This window comes from Nicotiana attenuata, unplaced genomic scaffold (assembly GCF_001879085.1).
Source record: "Nicotiana attenuata strain UT unplaced genomic scaffold, NIATTr2, whole genome shotgun sequence".
Classification (NCBI taxonomy): Eukaryota; Viridiplantae; Streptophyta; class Magnoliopsida; order Solanales; family Solanaceae; genus Nicotiana; species Nicotiana attenuata.
The window spans coordinates 107503-132901 of NW_017672824.1; the positions used below are offsets into that span (position 1 = coordinate 107503).

The 25399-nt window shown below is 39.9% G+C and overlaps 1 protein-coding gene across 1 annotated transcript; it reads right to left on the reverse strand.

Annotated features, from left to right (window-relative positions):
• Positions 1 to 5125: 5125 nt before the first annotated feature.
• On the reverse strand, positions 5126 to 7166 carry LOC109214622 (transcription factor MYB1R1-like). Its single transcript, XM_019378560.1, has 3 exons — positions 6688 to 7166; positions 6302 to 6510; positions 5126 to 5760 (listed from the first exon to the last, which is right to left on the reverse strand). The coding sequence occupies exons 1-3, from the start codon at positions 6932 to 6934 to the stop codon at positions 5479 to 5481; spliced, it is 738 nt and encodes a 245-aa protein (XP_019234105.1). The 5' UTR covers positions 6935 to 7166; the 3' UTR covers positions 5126 to 5478.
• Between the last annotated feature and the right edge of the window lie 18233 nt (positions 7167 to 25399).

A 25399-nucleotide genomic window follows, 5' to 3' on the forward strand; every position in this document is an offset into this window, starting at 1 on the left:
TTAATTTAATATCTTCATGTTTAATCTAATAGCTTCTTCTTAATCTAGTAGTTTCTTTTCATATTTAAGTGAACAATAAGCCTTTGGTCTTATTAATGCCACGGTTCTTTCCAAAGGTAGTTTTTGTGTGAACCGGGTAACTTTTCCCAACGATAGATAGCGTGACAACCTTCTTAAGGGATTGACTCCATTTTTGATGTTTAGGTAAGAATAGTAGTAATAATGAATAAAAAGACCTAATTGAGTCAGACCAGAAGAGTCAAACATGCTTCACTTGGTATCAACACACTTAACTACATGCTTATGATTAAAAACAACTTCTTGGAAAGAAATAGCTCGAGTTAGTGACCTTCTGACTCTTGTGTTGACTTAAGCAATCATCAAGTGGTTTAGTCGAACCATTAGTGATTTTTAATCTTAAATTGTTGTGGGCCCTCGACTCTATCCTCTTTAACAATCCGGCTGTGTGAGAGGTGAGATGTTTTGTTGCAAGTCCAAGTACCCGTGCGAATGGTCTAGAACTTGCCCCGAATGTGTTTCTAGGCAAAATTTCAAGTTTTGCTTGGCTTGAGAAGTGATTGTAGACTCTCCTTGACCCGCTTGAAATTTTTCATGTCCCACCAATGTTGTTATCCCTAGTCAACCCATTAGAGCCTAAAACCTTTCTCATTTGATAACCATGTTACAAGCTTTTATCCATTTTGTAGTGACCCTCTCTTGACACACGAGCTTTCCTTAACACTCTTGGGATACGATTGGCTCAAACACAAGTTTGGGGGAGAGACGAGGAGTTGAAAAAGGTATCAAGGGGCACAAAAAGAGAAAAGAAATGAAGAAGAGGAAAGGCAAAGAAAAAGAAAGAAAGAATAAAAAGAAAAATGCAAAAAGAAAGTGAATAAGTTGAAGAATTGAAGGGATTCAAAGAAAAGTAACGATGCAAAGCATGGAGAAAACAAAGAAGGAGAAAATGAACATAATGACCAAGAAAGAGTGATGTTAAGTCTCTCTAGTTCCCCTAAGGAAAAAGAAAATGCCTCAAAGTGTCGGCAAAATATGAGCCAAAAAGAGAAGATGGAGTGCTTAAGGAAAGATGAACCCGTTCTATTCCAACATATCCAACCTTAGTCCAAAAGCTTTCATTACTTTGTAATAAAACCTTACGTGATTTCAAGCGGAGTGAACTTACATTAGTGGTAATTTACATGAGGGACAAGCATATGGTACTTAGAGTCGTACTTGTGACATTCTTTTGAGAGCGATGAGCGAACTTTTCACAGATCTTTGAATTGAGTGCTACATTCTTAAGTGAGATATGCTAACGGAGATTAGAGGAGGAGGAGTTTTGGGATCCACAATGACCTACATGAAAGAGCGAGCTTCCTTGATGAATAAAGTCAACTCGTGATGCTCAAGTGTCACATTAGAACTATTTGTGCTTAAAAATTCAAATTATTACCTTGGTGATAATTCATAAGTGTTCTGGGTAATTGTTGGTCCCAATTGATGTGTGATTGATGCACCTTAGATTAGCTGGAATAGCTCTTAACTTGTGCAGGTGAGAATTACCTTATTTGCTTGAGGACAAGCAAAATCTTAAGTTTGGGGAAGTCGATAAGTGGGGATTTTGACTAATTATTAGCGCATTTTAGCTTTCATTTTAGTCCAATAGTGTTTAATTGTATTCCGAAAAACTAATTAAAAATGAGCCACTAAGATGAAATCTGACTCAAGATGGAGTGATCTGAACTCAAGGACGAAATCAGGCACAAAAGCTCAAAGTGCGGACTGCAGATTTCCATCTGAGGCTGCAGATTTCCATCCGAGGCCGCAGATTGTGAAGGAAAGTTTATCAAAGACCAAGTGCAAAGTGAGGTCCACATGAAATGTGCGGCCGCAGAAGCCAGGCAAGAGCATAAGTTCAGTTAGTGTTCATTTCAAGCAGGAGGTGCGGATTGCACAATTATTGTGCGGCTGCAGAAGTCAGCTACGCGGTCGCACTTAGAAATGTTCGGTCAACAAAAAAGCCCTACACGGCCGCACCCAGAGATGTGCGATCCGCAGAATATGAGAGATGCGGCCGCGGTTCAGAATTGTGCAGCCGTAAAGATTCAATTTCTGTGAAGCTAAAGCAAAGTGCGGATCGCACATGGACTTGTGCGGCCGCAGAACCTCCGAAAGGGCATTTTTGTCCGTAAATTCCAGTTTTTTATATATAGAATAGGTTCACGAAATTAGGTCAAGTTTTGAATATTCAAAGTGCTGTAGCCATTTCTTCTTACTTCTTTAGGCAACTTTAGCTTATTTTGGTGATTTAACATTGGGTTTTTATATTTTAATCTTTCAATATGAGTTTTATTATGTTTTCTTCGTTGTTTTCTTCTATACCCTGAGTAGCTAGATTTTTTACTAGGGTTGTGACCCAACCATAGTGTGTAAACCTTATGGGTGATTAATTTTATGCTTGTTTATGAAGGGATATTTGTTATTTAGCTAAGTTCATGCTTCAATTGTGAAATTAATGGTTGCAAATATTGATTTATGCATATTTGACTTAGTCTCTTCTTGAGAAAGAGAGACCTAGTCTAGGTTAACTTAACTAACAAGAAATTGGTCAATTGAGAGATTGATTAACCCAATTAAAGGGTTCAACCTAGAGATAGTAACAACCCGACTTGAGCTCTTATCAACCGTTTGGTAGATACCCATTTGATCTTGAGAAAGCCAAATTGGGCAAAACCACTCTCTGACCGAGTGGTATTGAGTGGGCTACGTAGTGTTGTGAGCTATAACACACCCAGTCAATAAAACATCATAAAAATCTTTATCCTATTAGGCAAACACCTAGGTTATGGTCACAACCTTAGGCATGTTTATATCTTTAAAAAACATTCAAAAATAATCTTCTCTAGTTTTATACATTTAGAATTGCAATCCTTAGCGTATTTTAGAAGTAAAAATAATACCTTGTTTGTGGAAGTGCAATCTAGATACTTCACGTACTCACTCCAAATATATATTACTAATTCCCATCTTAGTTCCTATGGATTCGATCCCGACTCCTTGTTGAATTTTATTATTGCAAACGACCGTGTCATACCTCGTTAGAGGCGTGCATTTGGACGTGATCAGTACAAATTGGAGATTTGGGAGTCAATTTGAACTCGATTTTGGAATCTAATTACATATTTGGACTCGTGGGGTTATGGATAGTCAGGATCTATCCATTGACTCGAATTTTGACCATGTGGGCTTGGGTTGAATTTTGAGTATTTGATTAAAGATTGAAACTTTATTGTTTGAAATTAATTCCTATGGCTTTGTTTGACGTTATTGAGTTGTATTTGACTAAATTTGACTTGTTTGGAGGTTGATTTGAGAGAAAGCTATGCTGGAAGGTTGAGGACTATTGGGTGGAGGTAAATCTCTTGTCTATCCTTGTAAGAGAGAATTCTCCACATAGGTGATCTATTTGCTATTTGTTGCTTGGTTTAGGAGCTACGTTTATGCAAAATGATGAGCTTATATGCATCGCTAGATTATTACCATATCCGATAAATGTTTGGCTTATGTTTATGCCTTGTTTGGACTATGTGAACTTACTATTCATGCTTCATTGATTCTATGACTACGTGATGACTCGTATTTGTGGCTTAGAAGCACGTGTAGATTTATGACTTATTGAAAGTTGGCATAATTGATTACTTTCCATATTGAGCTTCCTTGTTGAGCCGTAGTCACATACTCGTCTTATTGCTTCATGCTTTAATGGTTAACTGGATTATTTCAAAGCTGAGCAATAGCAACCTGTTGGGCTTGTAGCATCTCGAATATTACTTGGAGGCTAAATCTCCCATCTTCTATACCCTGTGTTCCTTGGCCACCAGATCGGAATTTCCTGCGTATACTTTCACCGGGGTCTGCGCCTCAATCCGCATTCAAAGTAATGTGTGAACTAACATCGACTGGTTCCATATTTGGCACTTCCCCAGGGTTAATTGGTGGTACACCGGCTCCCGGAGCAACTACATTGATGTTTTCCCCATGAAATCTAAGACCATCATCACCGTGTATGGGTGCGTTTTGTGAGTTTGACATGTTTTAACCCGAGAACAAAAATTCTTGACAAGAACAAGTGTGAAAATAACATGTGTTATCAGAATCAGTGCTGAAATAACCACTATTATCTTTAGCCCCACGGTGGGTGCCAAACTAGTTACCTCGAAAATACGAGTAACAATTAGACTTCTTTGTGGTTTTAAAGATACGTGATTTAGTTCAATACTAATTAATAACCAAGATATCAGACATATAAATTAAAGAAAAAAGTTGAATCAAACCAGTGTTGGGCCAATCTTGACCTCGAGCTGTAATGGCCTCGAGGTTAGTCAATAAGAACAGTAAAGTAAAGACAATAAAGTTAAGAGACAATTCTGATAAGTAATGAGCAACAAAGTAAGAGAGTATATTCTTTTGCCAATGATTGATGATGGTTACAAATGATTGAGGTCCCCTTTATATAGTAGGGGAACCTTAAATAAGGTACATTTCTATTTACAGTAAAAAATCTCGTTGGGACAGCTGTCTAACCGCCTATTACGGATTCGTACTAACTCGTACAGATCTATTTCGGAATTTACGCCATGATCTTGGGGACGTGGCAGGAATCTTGCTCTTTCTGTTACAAACTCATAACGACATCATCTCGGGTTGGTCGTACTCGGTTTCGGTGCTCATTGCGTACTTTGATCTTCGAGCCTTATATTATATCGTCGGTCTCGAGCTTGGTCCCCTTGAACTCGATCTATCCTGAACTCAGACTTGAGGTTACTCTTCGAGCCCATGAAATCGGTCATACCTGATTTCGACCATATACAATAGCAAGTAGCATCGATATTGTTCTCAAAGCTTGCGACGTCAGTCATTCCTCCATCTTTTCAGCAACAAATGTAATAGCATCTGCTACTTATGAATTGAACTGAAAATATATAATTGACCAAAAAAACATATACCAATTAAATTAAGTTTGTACTAAACACGTAATAATGACTATATCAGGCACATAAATTTATACATGTTTCAATCTTTGCAATAGGACAAAGCCGAAGACAAGACTAAAAATTGGATCTCATTTTCGAAAACAAACAAGTCTATTCAATTTCTTTTCTCTTTATTACAATAACAACTGCTGAAGACCAAATAACAGTGTGAGTCACATTGAAAGGGATAGTAGCTACTTGGTTGGTGCTGTAATCACCTATGACCACAAAAATAACCAGACATAATACAAAACAAGAAATCCTCAAAACTGTTGAAAATGACACCATCTATACAAAACAAAGGAATCATTGTCAATCACCTAATTAATATGTTCTCCATAGTCTAATCCCCACTAATGTCTAATCTTATGTAACTAAACTCCACTTTACATCACAGATATTTTTAATTAAGAATACGAATCCAATCCAATCCAATCCTTATTCAAGCCACACTAATTATGCTATCCCCACTAGTATTGCCATTGAACCCACTTGACATTGACTGGAAAGCCGATGAATGCCTCGCCGGAGGCGATTTTTCGTCCGATTCTTGGACATATGTCTTGTTTAAATTGAGATTTGCCATTTTTGATGACGGAGGGAGAAATGGTATTGGCCTAATGGGCTTCACGGATTTGTTCAGTCCTATCGTTAAGTTATTCGCTGAGCTTTCTATGGTGTTTTGATTCATTTGCTTATCTTCCAATTTAACAACACTTTGAACCTGCAAAAAAAAGAAGAAAATTTTGGAATTCAAGAACCACAACTTGTATATAAACCACCTAGAGGGTGTTTGGCTAAGCTTATAAGCTGGTCAAACTGGCTTATAAAACACTTTTTGGCTTATGTACGCGTTTGGTAAAATTAAAAGTGCTTATAAGTTAAGTGCTTATAAGCCAAAAATAAGCCAAAAGTCATAAGTCGGTCTCCCCCAACTTATCAAATTTCAGCTTATAAGCACTTTAAGTTTAACCAAAATATTTACTATTCTATCCCTAAAATACTTCTTTTTAAAACAAAACTCTTCGTATACCCGGTTCTTCAGCTGCATATTAGTAATTTCAGCACTTTTATCCAAACACGTAACTGCTTATTTTTCAAATCAGTTTCAGCACTTAAAAGTGCTTTTCAACACTTAATACTTATCAACTACTCTAAATCAGCTAAGCCAAACGGGCTCTTGTTCGGAATTCTAAGTATAAATTATGAATGTACCTCTGAAATTATAAACAAATAATAATGAATCAAAATTACTCAAGGCTTACCATATGAGTGGTGATGTCAAAAAGACTAGATCTCCGGCGTCGGCGATTATTGTTGTTTCGCCGGAGAAAGTATTTCTGAGCATGACTGGCCACCTGAGTAGGAGTCCTTGTCTTGACAAAGTTTCTTGAAATTCCTCTCCAATCACCTTTCCCTACTTTCTGCAATCCTAATAAAAATAGTTTGTGCTCTTCCTCTGTCCATGGAACTCCTATATATATAAGCACCATCCAATTAATTAATCCAAAAAGATAAACATGAATCCAAGATTTTAATAACATAGGCAGATTCAGAATTTTAAAATCATGGATGCACAATCTAGTATCTATACATATATATATCTTTGAAAAGAATTGATCTCGGTAAAATGGGTAAGGTAAATATAGACCTCGTTTACGTTCACGGCTCCTAGCAGAAGGATGAACAACGTCATCAGAAACATAGCCGGCGGCGACATCGTCAACGTTGGAATCTTGGTGTTGCTTGTCAAATAGAGCAAGATTGTTCATGCTAGCACTTTTTCTAAAAGAGGTTCCAGCTTCCATCACTCTAACACCAAAGAGCATGAATCCTTTGCCTTTACCGGCAGAAATCTCCTGAAATTCATGCTCTTTGTTTCCGTACTGGTTAGACATGGTGGCCAGGCCTTTCTTGATACTACTATGTATATGGGTTTTGAGAAAGAAAAAAAAATGAATGATTTATTTTTTGCAGACCATATGTAAGGGAGGAAATGAGAAAGAAAAAGGAATGGGAATTTGCTTATTACAACACGATGTTGCTATTCGTAGCTAGTTTTAAGGTTGATGATAGGGGTTAAGGGGCTCAGTTGGATTTTTAATTAGCTGGTTTAGTTTAGTGATTACTGATAGTCACTGCTACCAAAGTCAATTTTATAGTAGGTTGTACCTGGTGCAGCGTTACTTCATGGATGCAACTTTTATTTTCCCCTTTTTTTTAATGGAGGAAAGAAAGGAAGAAGTAGGGCTGGGCATAATTTGGTAAATACCGAATTACTGTACTAAAATCGAAAATTTTGTTATTTCGTATACGGTATTTTGGTATTTGGTATGGTATTTAGGTTTAGTTTTAAAAAAAATTGGTATTAGATATGGTATTTGGTATTTTAAAATAAAATACCGAAATACCGATACCGTACCGAAATATATATTATATTACACAAAACACATATTATCAATTATAACATAAATATAAAAAATCTAAAATTTTACTTTTCTTTATTCTCAAAGTTCACCAATTAACTCTAAACAAGTAACAAGATATTTCTAATGATCAAATATTCTTTTATGTACAATTTTCTCTATTTGGGTCGACATTTGCTAGTTTTGGACAAAATTTTTGTCAACAAACATTTTCAGTTTTGTATTTTTGAGTACTTTAATTAAGAATATTAGAGTTTATGGCTCTATGCACTAGTTAGTATTCAAACCGAATAACCCGAAGTTACCGAACCAAATAAACCGAAACCGAAAGGAGAAAAACCGAACCATACCGAATTTAATTAGGTACGGTATTGGTATAGGATTTTAAGAAACCGAATACCGTAAATACCGAACCGAAATGTCTAAAATACCGTACCGTACCGACCGACGAACACCCTATTTGAATCATGTATCTCAATATTATAAGATGAAACTGTAACAATTAAACTGCAACTCCAAACAAAATTAACTCGAGCATTTACAAAAATGGCTTCTCCTTTTTTAAGCAAAATACTTTATTCATAATATTATTAAAACTTGAGTTAATTTTATTGATGGTCATTAAACTTTTGTGTTTGTTACCCAAAAGTGATTTTTCTTTTTTTTTATTACGTAAAAATTATTTAACTTTGTGTTTATTACTCAAAAGTCACTATTCTTTTTTTTTTGTTACACAAAAATCATTTTACTTTGAGTTATCACAAAAGTCACATTTGCTAGATTTTATAATATTTTTACTTGAAAAGTCTATATGCCCTTGATATTATATAAATCTTCATATTTATATAATACCTTCTATATTATATACTATATAATATATTTTTACTTAGGTATTTTATTTTGTAATTAAAATAACTTAATATTATTTTATTATTTTTATAATATATTCGTACATATAATTTTTCCTTAACTGATTTTATTTTTTATTTTTACATGTGTTTTATAAAATCTTGTCAAAGTGATTATCGTGTCATAGTAAAATCGTTTCTTTATGTTGTTACACAAAAATTATTTTACTATGGTCTAGTTATCACGATAATCACTTTAAGATTTTAGAAATCTTTCACCTGAAAAGTCTATTATGCCCTTGACAATATAAATCCTCCAATTTATGTAATACATTCTAGATTATATTATTTTATAATATATTAGTACGTTTAATTTTTCCATGATAATGAATTTGTTTAATCATATTCAAGCATGAACATATTTTCAAAAACGACAAAAAAATATTTATTAGAAATAACAAAAACAGATTTGTTTATCAAATGATAGTTTTTTTTATAGTAAGTAAAACTTTTAAATTTTTTTAAAATATATTTGAGTTTAATATTAAATTTTAAGCTTTATCTATTGATATTATTTATTTGAAACTGTTAATCTGATGTGTGAGTTTACTAGTTGGTATTTTATTTATTGGATTAACAAATATGGCTTGATTGATAAATTTGTGAGCTTTAATTTTATAATTCCTATTAAAAATATTTCATTAGGAGTGGTTAAGAACGTTGACTTGAAATTTGTTCATAGTAAAGTTATTGACAAATTTAATAACGCAACTAATATATCTTGAAAATTAACGTTAAGGAAAAATTAAATATACGAATATATTACAAAACTAATAAATAAAATAATATTAAGTTATTTTAGTTAGAAATAAAATACCTAGGTAAGAATATATTAGATAGTATATAATATAGAAGGTATTACATAAATATAAAGATTTATATAATATCAAGGGCATAATAGATTTTTCAAGTAAAAAAATAATAAAATCTGGCAAATGTGACTTTTGTGATAACAAGAAAAAAGTGACTTTTGGATAACAAATATAAAAGTTCAATGACCATCGATAAAATTAACTCTTAAAGCTTTTGTTTTTCCAGTTAGATCGAGGAAAGGCTGTAAAGTTTTCTTTTATATGGTATATATTTGCAATTATTAGTTTCCATTTGTTTGAATTTATTTGGAATAAGAGGGTTAAATTAAATAAATTTCGGTGTGAATTCGGATCTAAAATTTTAAAGCCTTTTGAAATAAAAATTTGTATATTGTAAAAATTATAGAAAAAGTACTATAAGTCTCAATAATTAAAAATATCTAAAACTATTTCCAAAAAGTATAATAAAAAACCTTGTTTACCCCTAAACAGTAATGAGTTCATTCTTTTTTAAACGGATGATGTATGTTACAAATCAATCCATCCAAAATTGTGTTTATAAGTAATGTAGGATATATGATACTATAACTATTAGATTGCGATTTTAATCACATCTTCTGAATCTGTAGTCAACGCTGTTCGACGAATAAAGAAAGGCGAGCAGTTCTGACAATTAGATTTGAGTGTAGCCCAAAGCGTTAGATCATATCTCAAATTGATGCAAACGCAATCTAGCTAACTCATCAACTTAACCAACAACTATCAACAAAGATTATGGTGGAATAATAAATACTCTTTTAATTTCAATTAAAGATTTCGAATTTAAATTCTTGGTATAGAATTACCTTTATTAGGAAGCTTTTTATCCCTTAATATAAAACTTTTCGATGTAAATACAAATACCAAATGCTAAATGAAAAAAATTCTTAACCAACAATTATGGAGAAGTTACGTTTTTGGCTTGAAATGCTTTGCTTCATAGTGGCATGAAAAGTGAATGTGAAAATTCAATAACAGTACCTATTAATATTATAGTACAATCATTTTTAAAATAGGCATGTGGCTAAATCAAACAAGAATAAAGGATGGTGGAAATAGAACAGTGACTCTCCACCATCAAAATGGTATATTCTCCTTACCTTTTGGAAAGATTTGCTTGTCTGTATTTTCTTTGTCCATTGCTTATTTATCTTTCTTTTTTATATCACATTTAACGGTAGGGGTTCATTTCTGAGGATGAGGAAAGTCATTAAGACCCCACTCGTCTAGTCTTTCTTCTTTTTCTTATCAAACCTTTTTCATTGTGTGGTTGTGGAGATATAGTGGATGTCCTTTTGGTTCACGGTTGCCTTTACTTTTTTCCTTTATAATCTATATGCAAAGTATAAACACCTTTGGACAAATCCATGCCATGTTCTAGTCTCTCTTAATTAAGTGTTATATGGAGTTTAACTTCTATATGTGGATAATAAAAAAAAATTACACCACTAGATTTTCAAAAAGATAATTATCCTTAAAAAGTGAAATTTGTAACATTAAAAATTAAAAAATATAAACACATTGATAGTTAACAATTCGGTTGGCCTGAGTGGTTTTAGTTTTGATGATTGACAAAGGAACACATGCATGAACCAAGTTCATAGACAGTGTACACAGGGCAACGTCAAATTCTAGGAAAAGGCGTGCACGTGCAAGGGATAAGTATAAGTGGTTATATCTGATAATCTGTCAGGACCCTAATTTTCCTCCGTAGAATGTCGTGATGGCACCTAGTCTCTAAGACAAGGTAAGCCTAACAAGCATGCAAAATAATTGAAACAGTAATCTAAAAGCTCAAAACGTCAACAACTGTATAAGGTAAAAACTGTATCTCAAAGTATATACAACTCCCAAAACCCGGTAGAAATAAGTCACAAGCTGTAGATACAATGTTGCACAATACTATACATCATCTCTATCAAGAAACATAGAAGAAATAGGGAAAAAGACGGGATAGAAGGGGACTCCGAGGGTTGCGGATGCGGGCAGGTGTACCTTGAAGTCTCCAAGCAGCAACGTAACACTCTAGTAGCGAGGTTGATAGGATGTACCTGGATCTTCACAAAAAGATGTGCAGAAGCGTAGCATGAGTACACCACAACGGTTTAGTAAGTGCCAAGTGTCGCGCCCCTTTTTTCCCTCATCGCAGAGAGAGGTCCTGGTTTCGACATTCCATGGGGTATGATAACTATTTTCCTTTTGGGAATTGGGTATTTGAAGAGTCGCCACCTAACGGATTATGGTGCGTTAGGGCACCTAGAGCGATTAACTCTTCCTCACTTTTCCTTCCAGTTCCAACAGGCTGTATTCCAGGTATTCAAGCTTCTCGCTAGATTTGGCGGCCCTCTCTTTCCATTCATTGATTTGGTTTCTTGATGGAAGATTCCTCCACCAGTCTAGAAAGAGTGAGGGTATGCTAACCATACCGAAGCTGGGACCTTGTGCCTTATTATTTGCAAAACAAAAAGGGTTAGGCCCTTCTCCCCCACCAGACTCGACTATTTATACATTTGTGATCAACATATTGGCATTTAGTTCTCCAAATTAATGCACAGAACGTGGTTGTGTCCGTTGGGATTATGGAAAACCCGATGGACTTTGGATAAGGCTTATCTTAAAGGATCATTATGCGGACAACATAACTGATCCGACTAGGTTTGACCATGATGCATGCACAATTTTAACTAGAGTAAGATTTCTATGGGGTTTTAGACTGGTACCCTCGAGCGAACAACTCGAGGGGGAAGGCACGAAACCATCGATTGCACAGCTGATCGACTAGTTTTACCGCAAATAAGCCTTTCCGAATTTAAGGGTAGTAAATAGGAAGAGAGCAACCACTCATTAAAGCGTTGCTATAGGATTTGATACGCACGAGTGGAGTATGATGTGGAGCATGATTTATGCAGCTAGTAATAACACGTAGTCAAGTATGTGCACGTAAGGAAAAATAAATACAGTATTTAAATAATTGAAAGACGGTTATAGGAAAAGGAAATAAAAAGACAAGTCAGTTTCAAGAATAAAGAACAATAAATTCTTAAAAGAAAACAGACAGTCAAACTAAAATAAGGGAAGAGGGTACGGGATAAAGCATGCTTGGACTAATTCATAAGAGCAAGTTCGTTTTGGTAAGAGCCTAATTATCTCCAGCAGAGTCACCATGCTGTCGCGTCCCCTTTTTTCCCTCCTCGCGGAGAGAGGTCTGGGTTTCGATATTCCATGGGGTGTGATAACTCATTTCCTTTTGGGAATTGGGTATTTGAAGAGTCGCCACCTAACGGATTATGGTGCGTTAGGGCACCTAGAGCGATTAACTCTTGGATTGGTTTGCATTACCAGAGATTAAGGTAAGGGCTCGAAATAACCTCGAGGGGAAGGTGTTAGGCACCCCTCTTGGTCCACAACTGTGGGTCCCGGCCGAACTTATATTCACAAATTAGTCCATATAAATAAACAGTTGAATCAAATAGGTTGCAAGTAAAGCACGTTGGGTAACTCAAGTAATAAAGATTTTTTGAACAAGTTGTAAACAAAGGTTTTAAATAGAAAAAGGAATTTTGGTAAAGGAGGAGTCCTAGGTTGGTTAGCCTATAAGATCACCCCACACAATGTCGGATAAACACTCCTCGATGAGGGGCTACACGTGACATTAGCGCGTAGTCATCATATCCCATATCTACCTGTCACGACCCAACCCCGATCGTGATGGCGCCCAACACACTGCTAGGCAAGCCTGACCAACTAACAGCCTTAACCCATTTTTCTTATAAAGTTCATTATTAGCTAACACAGTTAAGATACCAAATTACCATAATGAAAACACTGAACAAGAGTTAAATATGCGGAAATTCAGTGAGAACACTACTACACAGCCCATACAGATCCGGTGTCACAAGTCTTGAGCCTCTAATAAAAGTTTATCAACCTAATACATGGCAAAACTAGGAAATACGGATGAGATAAAAGATAGAAGGGAGAGATCAGGGCAGCGGACGCCATGCAGCTACCTCGATACTCCCGGATATGTGCTGCTCGACTGAAAATCCTCAACAGCCTCAGATGCACCTGGATCTGCACGCAAGGTGCAGGGAGTAATGTGAGTACTCCGACCCAGTGAGTAATAAGCATAAATAATGACTGAGAATAAGAAATCATGGAGAAACACAGAGTAATCTATAATGCGGCTGTTTGAAACAAGTAATATGAAAGCAATAAACCAATGGAAACGAAATATGATAATTCTACAACAAGTAAGTAGTTAAGTGATAGACAGTAAGAGGAAAAAAATCAACACATAGAAGGGTACCCTATAGTACCCGCTGCGGCATGCAGCCCGATCCATATATTTATCGTCGATGGCGCTCACTGGGGGTGTGCAGACTCCAGGAGGGGCCCCTTACGGCCCAAGCGCAATAACAAGCCATCTCGTGGCACCAATCTAGGCCCTCGTCCTCATATCAATATCAGTATAACACTGCTGCGGCGCGCATCCCGATCCCATAGTATCCTCACATCTGGCCCTTGGCCATACTCAGTCTAGAAATCATATAAGCCTCTCGGGCATTAGTAAAACTGTAGTTCTCGGCCCAAAACATCCTTTAACATATCATTTTAGTTTCAAAAACCGAGTAAAAGTGGCTGAGTTGTAAAACGGTAGAAAACGGTACGACTGAGTTCAAGTAGTAAATCAAAACAGTGAGGAAAGAGCGATAAAAACTCCCCGAAGGGTCCAAATAGTTGGCACGAAGCCCAAATATGGCAATCAGTCCAAATAATGATGATATCGATTAAACTTCAATCAAATACGCGGTAAAAACATCACTCGGGACAGACCAAGTCACAATCCCCAATAGTAAACGACCCCACGCTCATCATCAAGCATGTGTCTCACCTCAATATAGCATTACGATGTGCAAATCCGGGGTTTCAGACCCTCAGGACATCATTTACATTCATTACTCACCTTGAACCGGCTAAAGCTCTAGCTCACTATGACCTTGTCTCTCAAATCAGCCTCCTCGCGCGTCGAATCTGACCAAAACCATAACGAATATGTCACAATAGGCTAAGGGAACAAAACCCCAGCGAAACAATCGAAAAATATCAAAAATCCCAAAATTAGCAAAACCCGAGCCCTGTGCCCACTTCTCGAAACTCAGAAATTTTTATATCATTAGATTCCTTATCTCCCCACGAGTTCATACATGTCAAAAACACGAGAATCGGAGTTCAATTGACCCCTCAAATCCCCAATTTAGACTCTCTTAAACTCAAGCCTTAACCTCCATTTTTGGTCCGTAAGTTCCTTAAATCTTCAGTCCTAATTCATGAAATATCACCATAGAATTGTGTTTTAGGTCCAAAATCCTTACCTTATCGAAGTTCCCTTGAAATCTCTCTTCAAAATCGCCCAAAAACTCTAAGTCCGAAGTTAAAATGAATAAACCCTTCAAAAATCGCGAAGAAGAACCATATATATACCTTCTGCCCAGTCCTAACCGCATCTGCAGTGAAATACCCGCTTCTGCGGTACCGCTTCTGTGGTCATTTCTCCGCATCTGTGGAATTCACTTAAATCCCGCCTAACCGCATCTGCGGTCTAATAGCCGCATCTGCGGCTCCGCAGGTGCGGCCCTTCTTCCGCATCTGCAGTTCCAAGCCTCCCTCAGCCTTTCTGCTTCTGCAGTCCAAATCAACGCATCTGCGATACCGCACCTGCGGTCCCCAAACCGCAGGTGCGAAAACACCAGAAGCAGCAGAAAATCTGCAATTGCACAAGTCCAAAACTCTTCCCGTTAGCCATCCGAAATCACTCCAAGGCCCCCGGGACCTCAACCAAAAGCACCAAAACATCCTAAAACCTCATTCAAACTTGTTCCAATCATCAAAACACCTCAAACAACACTAAATCTATCAACTCACATCGAATTCAAGCCTAAGTTTTCTAAAAACTTTCGAAACACGCTTTTGATAAAAACCCAACCAAACCACATCCAAATGACCTGAAATTTTGCACACACATTCCAAATCACATAACGAAGCTACAACAACTCTCGAAATCCCATTCCGACCCTCAGATCAAAATCTCACCTATCAACCGGAATTCGCCAAGATACTAACTTCGCCAATTCAAATCTAATTCTACACCGGGCCTCCAAAACCACTTTCGATCACACTCCTAAGTCACAAATCACCACCCGAAGCTAACCAAACCATCGAAACTCACATCCGAGCCCTCTAACACATAAGTCAACATCCGGTTGACTTTTCCAACTTAAGCCTTCTTTAAAGAGACTAAGTGTCTCATTTCCTTACCAATTCCACTCCAACCACAAACCAATCAGCTCGACCACATAAAACACGGATAACGAAGCATAAAGAAGCAGAAATGGGGGAAACGGAGCGGTAACTCATGAGACGATTGGTCGGGTCGTCACATCCTCCCCAACTTAAACAAACGTTCGTCCTCGAATGAGTCAAGAAATATACCTGAAGCCTCAAATGGTGAGGATATCTGCTCCGCATCTCCTGCTCGGTCTCCCAGGTAGCCTCCTCCACGGGCCGACCTCTCCACTGCACCTTCACTGAAGCTATATCCTTCGACCTCAACTTTCGAACCTAACGACCCAAAATAGCCACAGGCTCCACATCAAAGGTCAAATCATCATCCAACTGAACTGTGCTGAAATCCAAAACATGAGACGGGTCCCCAACATACTTCCGGAGCATAGAAACATGAAATACCGGGTGCACACTCGACAAGCTAGGTGGCAAAGCAAGCATATAAGCCACCTCCCAATCCTCCTAAGTACCTCAAAAGGCCCAATGAACCACGGACTCAACTTCCCTTTCTTTCCAAATCTCATAACACCCTTCATGGGCGAAACCTTCAGCAAGACCTTCTCACCAACCATGTAGGACATATCTCGAACCTTCCGGTCCGCGTAACTCTTATGACGCGACTGCGCTGTACGAAGTCTCTCCTGAATCACCTTCACCTTCTCTAAGGCGTCCTGAACCAAATCTGTCCCCAATAGCCTAGCCTCACCGGGCTCGAACCAACCAACTGGGGATCTGCACCGCCTCCCATACAAAACCTTATACGGAGCCATCTGAATGCTCGACTGGTAGCTGTTGCTGTAGGCAAACTCGGCAAGCGGCAAGAACTCATCCCATGAACCTCCAAAATCAATAACACAAGCACGCAACATGTCCTCCAATATCTGAATAGTACGCTCGGACTGTCCATCCGTCTGGGGATGAAACGCTGTGCTCAACTCCACCTGAGTACCCAACTCTCTCTGCACGGCTCTCCAAAACTGCAAAGTAAACTGAGTACCTCTATTTGAGATGATGGAAACCGGAACACCATGCAACCGAACAATCTCCTGAATATAAATCCCTGCTAACCGCTCTGAAGAATAGGTAGTACACATAGGAATGAAGTGCGCGGACTTGGTCAGCCGATCCACAATCACCCAAATAGCATCAAATTTCTTCGAAGTCCGAGGAAGTCCAACAACAAAGTCCATAGTGATCCTCTCCCACTTCCACTCGGGAATAACCATCTGCTGAAACAAGCCACCTGGTCTCTGATGCTCATATTTCACCTGCTGACAATTGAGATACCAATATACAAATCCCACAATATCTTTCTTCATTCTTCTCCACCAATAGTGCTGCCTCAAGTCTTGATACATCTTCGCGGCACCCGAATGAATAGAATACCGCGAGCTATGGGCCTCCTCCAGAATCAACTCTCTAAGCCCATCCACATTGGGAACACAGATCCGACCCTGCATCCTCAACACACCGTCATCACCGATGGTCACATCTCTGGCATCATCATGCTGAACTCTGTCCTTAAGGACAAGCAAATGCGAATCATCATACTGGCGCTCTCTGATGCGATCATATAAGGAAGACCGAGAAACCACATAAGCCAACACCCGACTAGGCTCCGAAATATCTAATCTCACAAATCGATTGGCCAAGTCCTGAACATCAACTGCAAGGGGTCTCTCCCCAACTGGAATGTATGCCAAACTCCCTATACTCACTGCCTTTCGGCTCAAGGCATCGGCCACCACATTGGCCTTTCCCGGATGGTAAAGAATAGTAATATCAAAATCCTTAAGCAACTCTAGCCACCTCCGCTGCCCCAAATTAAGATCCTTTTGGTTAAATAAATGCTGAAGACTGCGATGATCAGTGAATACCTCACAAGATACGCCATACAAGTAATGCCTCCAAATCTTCAATGTATGAACTATGGCAGCCAACTCCAAATCATGAACAAGGTAGTTCTTCTCATGGGGCTTCAACTGACGAGAAGCATAAGCAATAACTCTACCCTCCTGCATCAATACACAACCAATCCCAACTCTCGAAGCATCACAATATACGGTATATGAACCTGAAGCTGATGGCAAAACCAATACTAGAGTTGTGGTCAAAGCTGTCTTGAGCTTCTGAAAGCTCTCCTCACACTCGTCCGACAATACAAATGGAGCACCCTTCTGAGTCAACTTGGTCAAGGGCGATGCAATGGATGAGAATCCCTGAACAAACCGGCGATAGTAGCCTGCCAACCCAAGAAAGCTACGAATCTCTGTGGCTGAGGATGGTCTAGGCCAACTCTGAACCGCCTCTATCTTCTTTGGATCAACCTAAATACCCTTGCTGGACACCACGTGTCCCAAGAAAGCCACCGAATCGAGCCAAAACTCAGACTTGGAGAACTTTGCATAAAGCTTCTCCTCCCTCAATCTCTATAATACAACTCGCAAATGCTCCGCGTGCTCCTCCTGACTACGCGAGTACACCAGAATATCATCAATGAATACAATAACGAACGAATCCAGATAAGGCCGGAATACACTGTTCATCAAATGCATGAACACTGATGGGGCATTGGTCAGCCCGAAAGACATGACAAGAAACTCATAGTGACCATATCTAGTCCTGAAAGCAGTCTTAGGAATATCTGAATCCTTGATCTTCAACTGGTGATAGCCCGAACAGAGATCAATCTTGGAGAATACCCTCGCTCCCTGAAGCTGGTTGAATAAATCATCAATACGAGGCAGGGGATACTTGTTCTTAATTGTCACCTTGTTCAATTGCCGGTAATCAATGCACATTCTCATTGTGCCATCCTTCTTCTTCACAAACAGAACCGGCGCACCCCACGGCGACACACTAGGCCGAATGAACCCCTTATNTTGGAGAAAATGCCCGGTTATGCAAAGTTCAGGAAGGACTTGGTGACAAAGAAGAGGTCGATGAATTGTGAAACTATAAAGATGACTCGTCAAGTGAGTGAAATTGTGCATTCCATGGCTCCTAAATTGGAAGATCCTGGCGCTTTCACAATCCCTTGTACCATTGGAAGTGCTGACTTTTCTAAAACTCTTTGTGATCTTAGGGCAAGTATCAATTTGATGCCCTATTCGATTTTCAAGACTTTGGGGATTGGGCAACCAAGACCCACACCTATGAAATTATAATGGCGGATCGTACCATGAAGAGACCGTTGCGTATCATTGATGTGTGTTGGTTCGTCTTGATAAATTCATTCTCCCGGTGGATTTTGTTATTCTTGATTGTGAGGTTGACTATGAGGTGCCGATTATTCTTGGGAGACCTTTCCTTGCTACGGGGAAGGCTCTAGTTGATGTTGAAGCCGGAGAACTTACTTTCCGGGTTGGTGATGAGAAAGTGGTTTTCCATGTGTGCAAGTCTATGAGGCAACCCAATAGCAATGAGGTGTGCTCGTTCGTGGACTTAGTGACCGATGTGATTATTAATGAAACAAGTGCCGTAATGAATGTGGATGATACTTTGGAGGCTGTCTTGCTCAATTGTGATGATGAAGAAATGGAAGGTTACGTGGAATGTGTGAACGCTTTGCAAGGAATGGGGTCATACACTTATGAGCCCCGCAAATTATCCTTGGACCTTGAGAATAGAACCACTCCTCCAACAAAGCCTTCAATTGAGGAGCATCCCATCTTGGAGTTGAAGCCATTGCCTCCACATCTTCGGTATGAATTCCTTGGCCCTTCTTCTACTTTACCGTTTATTCTTTCTTCTTGTTTGAATAACATGTAGGTAGAGTCCATATTGGCGGTTCTACAAAGGATAAAGAGGGCTATTGGATGGACATTGGCGGATATTCGGGGGATAAGCCCCGCATTTTGCATGCAAAAGATTAAATTGGAAGAATGTGCCAAACCATCTATTGAACATCAAAGGAGACTCTATGAAGCCATGCAAGAGGTTGTCAAAAAGGAGGTCATCAAGTGGTTGGATGCCGGGGTTGTGTACCCCATTTCCGATAGTTAGTGGACTTCTCCAGTTCAATGTGTCCCAAAGAAAGGGGGCATGACGGTGGTCACTAATGATAAGAATGAGTTGATTCCTACAAGAACGTTGACCGGGTGGAGAGTGTGTATGGACTATTATAAGCTAAACAAAGTCACAAGGACGAATCATTTCCCACTTCCCTTCCTTGATCAAATGCTTGATAGATTAGCCAGCCGTGCTTTCTATTTTTCCTTGATGGATATTTCGGCTACAATCAAATTCTTATTGCTCTGGAGGATCAAGAGAAAAACTACTTTCACATGTCCTTATGGTACTTTCTCATTCTCGTGGATGCCATTTGGGTTGTGTAATGCACTGGTGACTTTTCAAAGGTGTATGATGGAAATATTTACGGACATGGTGGAGGATTTCCTTGAAGTCTTCATGGATGATTTTTTGGTGGTAGGGGATTCTTTTGATGATTGTCTAGCAAACTTGGACAAAGTGTTGGCAAGATGTGAAGAAACAAACTTGGTGCTCAATTGGGAGAAGTGTCATTTCATGGTTGAGGAAGGCATTGTCCTTGGCCATAAGATCTCAAAGAATGGCATTGAAGTCGACAAGGCAAAGATTGAGGTGATTTCTAAACTTCCACCTCCAACTCAGTCAAAGGCGTGCGGAGTTTCTTAGGCCACGTGGAGTTTTACCAGCGTTTCATCAAGGACTTTTCTAAAGTGGTAAACCCATTGTGCAAGCTTTTGGAGAAGGATGCCAAGTTTCATTTCAATGATGATTGCATGAGAGCTTTTGAGTTGCTAAATCTCAAGTTGACTACTACTCCTATTATCCCCCCGCTCCAAATTGGAGTGTTCCTTTGATCTTATGTGTGATGCAAGTGACGTAGCGGTAGGAGCTATTTTGGGGCGACGCATCAACAAAATCTTTCATCCGGTCTATTATGCAAGCAAGGCTATGAACAGTGCCCAAGTCAACTACATTGTTATAGAGAAAGAGCTTCTTGCCATTGTGTTTGCTATTGAGAAATTTCGCCCGTACTTGATGGGTGCAAAGGTGATTGTTCATACAGATCATGCGTCACTTCGCTATCTGAAGAGAAAGAAAGATTCCAAAGCCCGTTTGATGAGATGGGTAATGTTGTTTCAAGAGTTTGACATTGATATACAAGATCGGAAAGGGAGTGAAAACCAAGTGGCGGACCACTTGTCTCGTTTGGAGGAGGAGGGGAGGCCGCATGATGGCCTTAAAATCAATGACTCCTTCCCCAATGAGCAACTTTTGGCTTTGTCAATGAAATAGATGCCTTGGTTCGCGGATTTGGAAAATTATCTTGTGAGTGGTATCATTCCGGTTAAGTTCTCTTCAAACCAAAGGAAGAAGCTAAAACTGGATTGTCAAGACTACTATTGGGATGAACTGTACCTTTTTCGGATTTGCACGGATGGAGTAATTAGAAGATGTGTACCGGAGGAGGAAAAAAGTGAAATTCTTGGGTCTTGTCATTCTTCGCCTTATGGTGGTCACCATGGTGGAGCAAGAACGGCGACCAAAGTGTTAAGTTGTGGTTTCAACTGGCCCACTCTCTACAAGGATGCAAGTGATCTTGTCAAGCATTGTGATGAATGTCAAAGGGTCGGTGGAATCTCAAAGAAGAATGAAATGCCCCTCACCACCATCTTGGAGATTGACATTTTTGATGTGTGGGGTATTGACTTTTTGGGCCCATTTGTGAGTTCTTGTGGAAACACCTACATCTTGGTCGCGGTTGATTATGTGTCCAAATGGGTTGAGGCCGTTGCTTTACCCAACAATGAAGCGAGAAGTGTGGTGGTGTTTTTGAAGAAGAACATCTTTACAAGATTTGGTACTCCAAGGGCTATCATAAATGATGTGGGTTCGCATTTTTGCAACAAAGTCTTTGATACCTTACTCTCCAAGTATGGTGTCCTCACAAAGTCACGACCCACTATCATCCTCAAGCAAGCGGTCAAGTGGAAGTCTCCAACCAGGAGATAAAGAGTATTTTGTCAAAAATAATGGATGCCAACCGGACGGATTGATCAAAGAAACTTGATGATGCTTTATGGGCTTATAGGACAGCTTACAAAACACCGATTGGAATGTCTCTATACCGGTTGGTGTTCGGGAAAGCTTGTCATCTTTCGGTGGAACTTGAGCATAAAGCCATGTGGGCTTTGAAGAAGTTGAATCTTGAGTGGGATGTCGCTGTCAACTTAAGGGTGGAACAATTGAATGAGCTAGATGAATTATGGTACCATGCATATAGAAGTTCATCCTTATACAAGGAGAAGATGAAATACCTCCATGACAAGTACATTCGGAACAAAGAGTTTAAAGAAGGTATCTTGTGTTGTTGTTTAATTCTCGAGTATTGATGTTTCCGAGAAAGTTGAAGTCTAAACGGAGTGGCCGTTTGAGGTTGTAGTGTGACACCTTGGTGCATTGGACTTGAAAATAAAAAGATGAGGTTTTTAGAGTCAATGGACACCGGGTGAAGCGCTATTTGGGAAAATTTGATGATGGCCACGTCGTGGCAGTTCTTCATTTCAAGTGATTGGTAATCTACGTCGTGCTGCGACATTAAATCAGGCGCTTCGTGGGAGGCAACCCATGTGTCTTTTTCTTTTTCTTTTCCTTATTCTTTAGATCGGTCTTGTTTTGTACTAACTGGTTTTGAAGTATGTTGTAGGAATGAGTGTGCTTTGCAGGGACTGTGCTTAGAAAAAATTGGCTAAGTGTGGAAAAAGTGCGGACCACACAAATTTGAGTGCCACAGCAAAAAGACATCTGCGGCCGCACAACTGGAAAGCCAATATTGCACTCCCTTTGAAGTTTTCCTGTTAGAGAAAAGGCCAAAGTGCGGCCGCACAAGGAATTATGCGGTCCGCACCAAAATCTGCGACCGCACTCACAATTGTGCTTGCCGCGGATCAACAACGGGTAAATGTGTATCAGGTAAAGGAGTGCGGCCGCACTCATCTCTTAAAACCTTGCCTACCCCATTAAGTATAAATAGTGGTCTCCTCACTACTGTTGAAACTTTACGATCTCTGAAAATTAGAACAGAAGGCAAACATATTGCAATTAACTAACTCAAGCATCTGGCACTAAATTCATCTTCTTTAATCCTTCCTTAGCATCATTTCATTACCGGTATGTTCAATTCCTTTTTGAAAATTTTCAATTCTCTTAATTTTGTTAGTAATTAGCTTAGTTGTATTTAGACCTAATGTCAAATTCTTCATCATATGTGCTTAAATTTGTGTGGGTAACTTCCTAGTTTCTATTTGGGGGTTGGTAAATTGTTTATCATGTTTAATTGGTATTACCTTGTTCAAATTTTGCTGAAAATTAGGAACCCTAAGTTCACCAGCGATGTTTTTTTGAATTGTGCGGTCCGCTGATTGCTAGTCTAGTGCAGTTGATGTGAGTTGATTGTGCCGACCACACTTGACATTGTGCGGTCCGCAAAAATTGAACCGCGACCGCAGAAAAGTGTGTGCGGCCGCAGATCGAGCATTTCTCGGTCTTCAGAGAGCTATAAGTTCTGAGATGTAATTGTGCGGCCGCACCTAAAATTGTGCGGGCCGCACTTCAATTGTGCAGTTGCACAAGAAATTGTGCAGATCGCAGAATCATGACTGCGGCCGCACTTCAAAATTGTGCGGTCCGCACATTCCCATCTGCGATCGCACTCAAAAATATAAGGGCCGCACTTCTGTACTCTACATCTAGTTTTCATCGGCAACTGTCTCATACTCTGAGTTTAAACTATAACTGATTCTTTTTGCTATGTATTGCAGACAATGGTTAGATCAAGGGGAAGAGGTGATACATCCAAAGGGAGGGGTGAACCCTCTCGAGGCCGAGGCAGGGTACCATACCACTCTCTGTACAAAGGGTCACAACAAAGAAAGCAACAGCCAGGAGGGCCCTGTCGCCTACTGAATCCAGCTCATATGCCCCGTCTGGGAAAGCATCAAAAGGCAATTATGTGCAAGAGCAGCCTGATGCACAGTCATAGCAAAGGCAACTCCCGGGGAGGTTCCAACTCAGAGATGAGCATTCCACCTGAGCTAGCTCTTCTGAGGGTTCGGAAGATGATAGTAAGGGTTTAGAGCCCTCTTCCTCACATGCCCCCAACACACCATTTACAGTTGATGATGATGATGATATTCTTGATGACGATCGAGGGGGTGATACACGAGTTTCCGGCCTTGAGAGGTCAAAGAAGAAAGAAGTTTGGGAAGACAGATTCGTGAGCTTGACTGCTTTTAACAGGTTCCGAGAGTGGTGGCCTCAGATATCGCTCACACTTAAGCATCAATTTGTTTTGAAGGACTTGGACAGGTACAACCCGAATGTGGCAAGACAGTTTCGGGAGAGAAAAGAGTGGACATGGTTCAGTCAAAGCGTGGTGGATGCCAAAGAGAACTTATTCCAAGAATTCTATGCCAATGTGGCGCATATCAAGAAGGGGAGTAAGGTGACTAAAGTGAGGAACCTAAAAGTCAGATTTGATCAGACCTTACCGAACACATATTTGGGGCTCGAGGATGTGGAGCCGGTACAATATTTGGAGAAGTTTACATTAGGTGATGCAGCTCGCCCATGGCTAGCGGAGATATTGGCAGCTCCAGGACCACCACCACCATGGATCGTAGCAGGGGTTCCCATTCAGTAGAATACCCTCAACTTTGAAGCTAAGGGTTGGAAAACATTTGTGTGCAGCCGAACAGATCCAAGCCGGAATGAAAACAATCTCCCAGTCCCACGGGCAGTCCTAGTTGCCTCTATCATGGCCGGGTACCCAATCAATATGGGTGCCATATGTCGGCCAATATGTCTCTGGTTGGTAGGCAGGGTGAGAGATCCTACCCGTAGCCAAACACTATCACGGAGTATCTGACGAATGCGAGAGTGGAGTCAAAGCGTTTTGATACAAAGGTTCGGGCGAAGCAGCCCTTCACATGGTACCCTTTGAAGGACTCGAGGAACCCGAAGAACAAGGGTAAGTCAACTACTACCATAGTCCAGTCTGATGAGCCGTCGGTGGTAGTTGCAGTTTCAGCAGCCATGCCTTCCACAAGCCGGGCCTTCTAGCAGTACAGCTGTCATGCCTCCACCTTCACCTTCAGGGCCATCAGCATCAGTTCCTTCATCTTCTACTTATCCACTTTTGGCGCTGCGAGTCTCCCAGACACTAGCGAGTCTCAAAAATTGGATGCAGATAGCTATTGCAAAGATGTCGGACCTATCCAATACTGTTGCAGCCCAGACATCCAACCCAGCTCCCCAGATTCCTCCGACAGCAGAGGAGACTTTGAAGAAGATTCTGGAGAACCAGAAAACCATTATGGACACCTTGGTGGTACATGTAATAGCAATTGAGGAGCTTGGGAAGCAGGCGAAGAAGATGAGGAAATTCCAGGTTCCGAAGAAGTCATTTGACAGGTTGAGACGGGAGGTGACCAAGATAACAACAGCTGGGGATCTTCCATTTGACTTGATGATGGAGACAGCACCAGCAACTCCAGCAGACCTAGCAGCACCATCAGCACCAGTGGCACCATCTAGCCAGTTTGAGGAGCCAGATCTCACTGCCCACACTGCTGAGGCAGTGCTACAGATGTTCACCAACCCAGCTACTCACCGAGCAGAGGATGACGAGATCCAGTTGGAGGAGCCTGAGGGTGGTGATGCTTCTACGGGCATGGAGACCACATAAGGAGTCCTCTCTACTCTTTCCTTTCCTTGTTTTTATTTTGTTAAGCATTGGGGACAATGCTTATTCTTTTTCGGGGGGGGGGGGGGGGGGGGGTTTTTTT

Coding starts and splice junctions, on each gene's coding strand:
- LOC109214622 (XM_019378560.1), bottom strand. CDS start 6,934: ATGTCTAACCAGTACGGAAACAAAGAGCATGAATTTCAGGAGATTTCT. Junction 6,511..6,687: donor GAGCCGTGAACGTAAACGAG/GTCTATATTTAC, acceptor TTATATATATAG/GAGTTCCATGGACAGAGGAA. Junction 5,761..6,301: donor TTGACATCACCACTCATATG/GTAAGCCTTGAG, acceptor TTTTTTTTGCAG/GTTCAAAGTGTTGTTAAATT.